Source organism: Xenia sp. Carnegie-2017, unplaced genomic scaffold (genome assembly GCF_021976095.1).
Source record: "Xenia sp. Carnegie-2017 unplaced genomic scaffold, XeniaSp_v1 HiC_scaffold_6, whole genome shotgun sequence".
In the NCBI taxonomy this organism is placed as follows: domain Eukaryota; kingdom Metazoa; phylum Cnidaria; class Anthozoa; order Malacalcyonacea; family Xeniidae; genus Xenia; species Xenia sp. Carnegie-2017.
The window spans coordinates 375,337-383,305 of NW_025813526.1; the positions used below are offsets into that span (position 1 = coordinate 375,337).

At 35.9% G+C, this 7,969-nt stretch overlaps 1 protein-coding gene across 1 annotated transcript; it reads left to right on the forward strand.

The window, feature by feature from the left end:
* Positions 1–5,491: 5,491 nt before the first annotated feature.
* Positions 5,492–7,611, forward strand: LOC124458204 (methyltransferase-like protein 27). Its single transcript, XM_047008259.1, has 2 exons — positions 5,492–5,734; positions 6,545–7,611. Exons 1-2 carry the CDS (start codon positions 5,609–5,611, stop codon positions 7,091–7,093), a joined length of 675 nt encoding a protein of 224 aa, XP_046864215.1. The 5' UTR covers positions 5,492–5,608; the 3' UTR covers positions 7,094–7,611.
* The last annotated feature ends 358 nt before the right edge of the window (positions 7,612–7,969 follow it).

The window sequence follows — 7,969 nt, forward strand, 5'->3', positions numbered from 1 at the left end:
ATTCCCTGTTCAACGAGGCGTTTATCAATGATGCTCACTCTCGTCCTTACTGTTTGTCATTGTGGCGGAAGTCTTCGGTGTGGCAGCTCGTTCGTGCTTCCACTTACCAGGTGTGGCCACTATAAATCTCCCAATACTCGGATTACAATACCTATATTGTGACAACCACTTTTGGTGTTCAAAATTTTTAATGAGTAGTATGGCCGGACCTGCAATGCTCGCCTTAATAAAGGTAAAACAAAGGGACTGTGGCTCGGTAGATAGACTATCCGCACTGACACCCCGGGTGAGATTCTGTGGCTTTGCAACAGTTTGAAAGTTGCTGGCTTACTTTTTTGGGAACGAAATGCCCCCTTGCGGTTCCTGGTATGCATTCTCGGAGGACTTTCTCTGTGTAATCTCTACTTGGAGATCGCATCCCTCACTCTTCGTGGAAAAGTCACCGTGTTAAACAGTTTAGTCGCCTCAACTATCTAGCATGTAGCTCGAATTTATCTTCCGACATGTGATCATCTTTTTACTCTTCAGTCGGCTATGTGGCGCTTTATGAGGGGGAGAATAAACCGGAGCTTGTTCGACGAGACACCTGCACGGCTGCGTGCTCACAGGGTGAATGGCTGGTCGTGATCTGGCAGTAAAATTGCAAAGCCCTGCTCATACGTCACGTTTTCGTCTTCCTGGATCTGGACGAACAGACGAGCTTGAGGACGATGATTAGGGACTATTATGATCGTCATTTTTGTTATGATGACAACCGCCGAGTACTGTGTGACTTTTCCGTAGATGTCAAGCAGTACAAACTGACTCGTACCTACTATCAGCGCTTTGTTAAGAAAAAAATCTCCCCCAATTTTTCCCGTAGTACTACTTATTGAAACGACGGGTAAGGTCCCGGTTTAAAATGGCTCGACATCTGGACGTCAGTTTCGCAAAACCTAAATGACCCGGTCCTTCGCGACTTCGATTGGCGTAGCGTCCACCCCAATTCCGTTTGCAGTTCTGTTCTCGCTGTGTGCGGTGCTCGGAGCCCGATGAAGCACTCAAACATGCGTTAGTACATTGTCCAGCATTTCACGCCAAATGGATGTACATCCTTAAGCTATGTAATCGCTTGGACCCGCTGATCATAACCTTCAACGAAAGACACTATTACTTGGCATTGTTTGCTACGCGGCGCTCTTGACCTCTAGTGAGGTATCCCATCAGTGTCAGCAAATTTGAGGCGTGGAACGAACGTGTCTCAGTCCAATTTGCCCATTCCACTGTTGTGAATTGCCTACAATATTTCAAGAGATAAGTGAGAACACGCCTCACAATGGAAAAAGTTGTTCAAGGCGCTAGATTCGGTTGTCAATGACTCAGTAAAAAATTTAATTTAATAGAGATATACAGTCGATTAGTGGTGTATGTTTAATGGTTGTAACTAGGGTCGATATGTAGAGTATGTATGTAGACTGTAATATGTTTTCCCTGAGTGTTAAATACCATATGGTCTTTTTAATAAAAATCGTTTTTAATGAGTACTGCTGAAGTAACAAAGTATGAGTTACATGCAATAATCAACTTGTCTTAGGGTAGAGTAGGCCGCATATTACGAAAGCTTTCCCTGTAAAATGCTCTGATCACGATGTTAAGACTTTCATTGTTTGAAACTTGTTGCATCGTTCAAACTCAACTGACTAAAGCTCTTTATTCAACATAGGTGAATAATCTACCATTTAGACAGTCAAAAAAAACATATTGTAATTTTCCCATTCTTAATAAATCTGATTAAGAATTTAAAAACCTAAACTAACGTCCTATGCAGAGTCACTCATCATGAAATCTCGTAAATGTGTTTCATATTTTCTTATATTGTAGATCGCACTCGGATGGAGTTGTGAAAGTCGCTTTACCACCTCTGTCATTCACTTCAATTACTCTTACTAGTTTGTCATTACTCATGTGTTATGGTGTTTCATGGCCAAGATTGTTCGTTTGTAGTTTGGATTCTTTCTAAATGTCAGTTGTTTGTTCATATAATGATAATGCTCCAATGTTCTATGAGCCCACCTGAAGGTGGTCAGCTGATCAACTCTGCACTAAGCATTCTTTGAGTGATGATATAACTGGGGTATTGAAGTGATACCTTTTCCTTCGCTTAAATTTACCATAAGAGTGCATTGTAAATTGTAATCTATCGAAACGGCAATTCGTGATATCAGTAGCTACTTTATTGGTTAATAATGTTGAAAACGTATGGAATGGTGTAAATCTATTGAATGGACATGGCATAATGGCATATGTACGTATGAACATTAAAATTGAACTATTGGTATATAAAAACGGAATTTACTCTACGAAGATGGAAGACAAGCGAGTTAAAAAAACACGGTTCATGTCTTGTGGTTGGTAAGTTCAGTGGATAGGTGTTGTATGAGTAACTGCATGAGATCACCTGCCACTTTTTACTTATCTTATTTAACGTTTATAAAAAAAATTGCAATGCTGAAAGTAGGGTTCATTGAGTTTCTAAAATATAAAATGTTACAATAAATTTCTATGATATACACGTATAAACTGTCCGATGAAAAAAAAGATCTACTACGTCACCTAGACCAGACTGCCCAAGACCAATGCTTGGAAATCAGGTATTAAAGTTTTGTTTTTTTCAAAATATTTAATTTCTGTTGACGTTTATAACGTGTTTTTTTATAGAATAGCTATACCCACGACTGTGGACGTACTAACTGGAAAATAAATGAACGAAAAACAGAAGCACCAAGAAACAAGCGTCTTTATTGAAAGATTCACTCTTCTGACTTTTGTTTCGCATAGTGTCTATCAGTATAACGCATTTTCAAATTCAGCCGTTAAAAATTTCCGTAAACTAAATTTTCACAGTTGTTAAATTTTCTGAAAAAACACACATTGCAAGCCAGCTATTACTTAAGGTCTTAATGAAGCAACATGGAAATTTTGAATCGAATGAAGTCCAGTAAACATCAAAAAGGATTTTTATGGAAATCATGACGTCACTTTGGTTATTTCATTTTTCATTGTTATTGGCAGGTGAATGGTTAGGTCTCCCGTACAGAATAATTTTTTCACATGATTTATTTATGGCTGCTATTAGTTTTCATTTTTCAACTATTTTTTTAAATTTTTGTTACCACTTTGCGCTCTTTCATTTATTGTTCTCTACCTAAGTTTGCATTTCTTTTTCTCGAGCAGAAAATATTTGCTATGTCAATGGGGAAGTCACCCTCTTTTTGTCACTCGCTTTTTGTCACCCGCTTTTTGTCACCCGCTTTTTGTCGCTTTTTTTTTTAAATTTGTATACGACAGTAACGCACGATCTGACAACGCTGCATGTTAAAGTAGATCATTGCATCATCAGGATCATTGAAAAGCACAAATATATGAAACATTTATAACTACAAAAAATAAATGAAATTTTTCTGAATTTTTCATATTCTCTTTTATGGTACGGATTTTTTACTGGATCCACCAGTTTTCCCTCCCATTTCATTTTGTTTTGGGGGAAAAGCAGCGTCGACATTTGGGGCCAAGCGATGTCATTTGTCATGACATTATTTATCGTAGCTATCATGAATATTTACGTTTCTTTTTCATTTCATGGCCTTTCGGTATATCTCCCAAAACACTGCGCTTATTAAATACAACGGCATACATTTTAAAAATGCAGATACGCAATGCGTATGTGTTGGTAGCCTTCAAGCATATAGCTACTGAGTGAAAGAGATTTAATCAACATAGTTATAATAAAATTACATATTTAATATTATTTACGTAAGACTTTTTCAAGATTAAAAAATGCTCTGCAGTGTTATATGATTGAGTAGTTTCCTAACCCTGGAATCCGATACTACCAAATAACTGCAACAGTTAGAATCCAATACTACAATTGTTGAAGATCAAAGGTAAAAATTCTAGAATGTCTCAAACATTCTCTTGTTTTGTGTTAAAAAAAGTCTACACAAATCGAAGTCACTAAATGATAAAATCTCTTGGAAGTAACGTCATTGCCTTTTTTCAGTTCTATACCTGAGTCAGTGTTGTTCGGCCGAAAATGCACTTGAAAAATAGATTCATCCACTTAATTGGTTTAGCCGATCGGCGTGTTGCGCATACTTGTGGTCCTTAACTTGCAGTTCCAAGCACCTATCTGTGCCACAATAAATTAGTTGAAGAGTTTTCATCCATTCTTCGCGAGAAAGTTCATGGACGTTCGATATGTTGTGTAGTGGGGACGGTAAAGTCATATCTTCACATCTAAATAATATACGACATTCTACTATTGTATTTTTGTTTGTGACGAAATCCATAATATACAGTTGAAAGAATTATTTCACCAGCTGATTGATTTATTAATTGTATTATGTAAAAACTATAAATACCAGTTGTAGTTAGCATTTAGTTAGGGTTTTTTTGGCAACAACCATGTAGGATTTTCTCATCACTTCCTTGACAGTATTGCAACTTGTGTTGTTTGATAATTCGTACTTAAGTTATATCGTATTGCTTCTTCGATCTTGAGAATGTAAGCTATGAGTATTAAACTGCTAGCAATTGTGATGTAAACTTTATACTTGTTATTTCTTTATTATTAAAGTAAGCAGAATATAGACTGGCATTAGTATACTTCTATTTGTGTTCGTGAACTTCTATTTGTGTTCGTCATGTGCTTCTATTTGTTATCGTGTATTTCTGTTTGTGTTCGTGTGCTTCGGTTTGTGTTCGTGTACTTCTACTTGTGTTCGTGAACTTCTATTTGGTTCGTATACTTATATTTGTATTCGTGTAATTCTATTTATTTTCGTAATTGTGGGCCAAAGTAGTAGAGGGATTTGAATCCATCGTAGGTTGGTTTTATAATAAAAATTTAGGGTTTCTATAGAAAACAATAAAAGAACTTTTCCGTGAAACACTCGTGCAAGGAAAGAAGTGCTTTAAATACATGAGGAGAAAATTTTTGGTAATTATATTTTAAAATGAATGTAATGTGCAATTGTGTTGTAGACTCAACCAGCTTGTGCGAAGCAACTTAAATAGATGTATACTTGAAATTATTAGATTTAAAATGCTTGTTTAGACGGAATTTTTAGTTCTGCTAGGCAGGAAGAGAAACAACGCTAACCCAGTGCGCTAACCAATGCTGGCCACGATCCTAATCATATGATTCTGATTAGTGATCACTGGCACATGACTGGCATGAATACCTGATAAACAAGACCAGTTCAAACAAGCCGGATAAGGGGCTGTTCATGTGATCGCGGTTTAGCGAGAAATCTCGCCTACCTGTTTATGAACTTGCTTTGGCACCTTTGCTACAAAATTAGTATCAATAGTGACTATCAATGTTTAATTATTTATCAATATTTTCGCATCGAGTTTCTCATATGAAGGCGAGGTGATATTTTGTTCGCTCAGTGGGAATCCTCCTAATCACCGTCACATGAAAATGCTCAAGTTACTTTGTTGAAATGTATACGTGTAAAAACACGTATATCTTACCAAAGTACAAGTGTACTGCAGCGAGGGCGTGCAAAGAGAAGTTACAAAACAGTAATCATCTGCAGAATTTTCATCAAAAATTCTATTCATTATGACAGAAGACAAGAACAAAGGGTATTTCGCTGTTGACAAATTAATGAAAAAGGCAAAAACCGCAGATGTCACTTTAGACGATATCAATGATGCATATGCGACTCACAGCGCAATATACGAGACGGTAGGTTGTGTTCAAGTCTGACTGAAAAAGCTAACCCATTTTAAGCAATTTCACTTCCGTGCAGTTTATGCAAATTAGGTTGACTGTACAAAATTGCAAATTCAAAAAATATATTCAATTAAAATGTAAATAAGATCGAAATCGGTTCTTTACTTAGAAGTTGTTGACAAATAAATTTCGTCGTGTGTCGCAGACTTTGTCCGCGACTGTGTGAACCCTCAACGGAAAAAATGTATTTATAGATCACAAAAAAGCATTTTGTAATTGTGGATAGGTACTGCTCAAACCGACATGAGATACTTGTTTCTTTTGCTATAATGTTGTTATGAGTATAAAATATTGTGAAATTTTCCTAATTTTTCTCAATAATGATGTTTATTAAATCAGTTTTCGTTCCATTTTGTCTATAATTGTAGATTCTGAGCTAACCCCTCCATCCCTTTGCGGCCAAAGTCCACGATGCATGACAAAATCTATTTTTCGACAACCACTTGTTTTGTAATTGCCAATTTTGTGCTTGTTTTTGCTCACCGATAAAATCGTTTTTTATTGGAATGGTCAATAAACCTACAAAATACTGACATAGTTGCATAACAGAACCATACATAAATATTCGAGAGATTTAGAAAACACGACGTATCGTGTAAGACGTTGTGAAAATGGCGTTAAAATGACGTGATATTCCTATATATGATTTGGTCTACGCCATATCTACGCCATTTTAACGGCGTCTTAGGCGATACGTCGTGTTTGCTATATCTCACTAATTTATGTAAAAACAACTTTTCAAACACACACTTCTTTTTTTAGGGAATGAAGAACAATGATTATTCTGGACATATTGTGGCTGTTAGTAAATTGACACAAAAATTGAAAGAGTTTGAATTTACTAACAATGTTCGCATAATTGACATGGGTTGTGGTACAGGTATGGCTGGCGAGCAGCTGAGCAAACATGGCTACACAAACCTCGATGGAGTTGATCTAAATTTTCAAATGCTAGAGCTTGCAAGAAAAAAGGGCATCTACAAATCATTGCAGACAGGAGCAATGGGATCTCCAAATTGCAAAGATTTGGGAATCAATCCAAATGAGTATGATGCTGCTATATGTACTGGAGTGTTAGCGCTTGCACATGTGGAGAGTGAAGGCTTAAATGATCTTATTCATGTGGTTAAACCTGGTGGTCTGGTATGTTTCAGTATAAGAGATATGCATTACAACACCAAGAAATGTAATTTTCCTGAAAGCATAGAGCAAAATTGTAAGGACGGAAAGTGGAAATTGATTGACAAGCATCACCAAGAAAACTATTTGGAAGGAGATGGTGCCTGGTATTTTGTCTGTCAAATACTATGAAGTAATTGATTTCATCTGACATTGATTTTTTGATGTTACTAGGAAATATTCAAAGCGAAATTTTGTGTCACTGACAGTATTAAAAACAGAGACAATAGTTTTGAACAAAAAATGAGAAGAAATAAATATTGAAGAAAAATGAAGTTCTGATTTGAATGATACCCTATGTGAAATATTACAATTATAAACTCTTAATTATCTTTACAAAGATTGGCTAATTTATCTTAAGTCATTTCCAAGTTTTCCTCTTGATCCTCATAGAAGTCTTCAACTAGTTTATCCATGGATAAAAATGTTTCGCTAGATCATTCAAATACAGTATATGTGATCAAGTCCTACTAGAGAACAATTGAAATTAGTACGTTTCATTTCACTTCAATGGTGTGTTCCAATTGTTATTAATTCAAAATACTTTAATCACAGTACTGCTGGTTGGAAATTTTTAAAGTAAATTTAAGGTTAAAATACTCCAAATACGATAAGCTCTTTAAAAATGGAAATATATTTTTAGTAAAGTATTCTGATCTACTGTATGCTAATATGAATTTTATTCCATGATAGGATGATTAAGTAGATTTATATCTGCTCGTTTTATGCAACTTAGCTATACAATAAAATTGAAACACTAAAGTAAATTCAAGCAAACTTTACTAGATAACATAACCTTTGAACCTTGCAATAACCACAATAGTGGAATGAGTTGAATGATTTATACAATCGATGACTTCATTGTGTAGGCAGTAGCGTTCTGAGAAGAAATGTTTCTCTTGGGGAAGCACTTTCCACTGAAAATTCCACTACCCCACAAACATAACAGTTTAGTAATGAGGGCCAAGCGTTTGAGCAAAACATGGTAGGCTCGAGTCGTAATAGGGT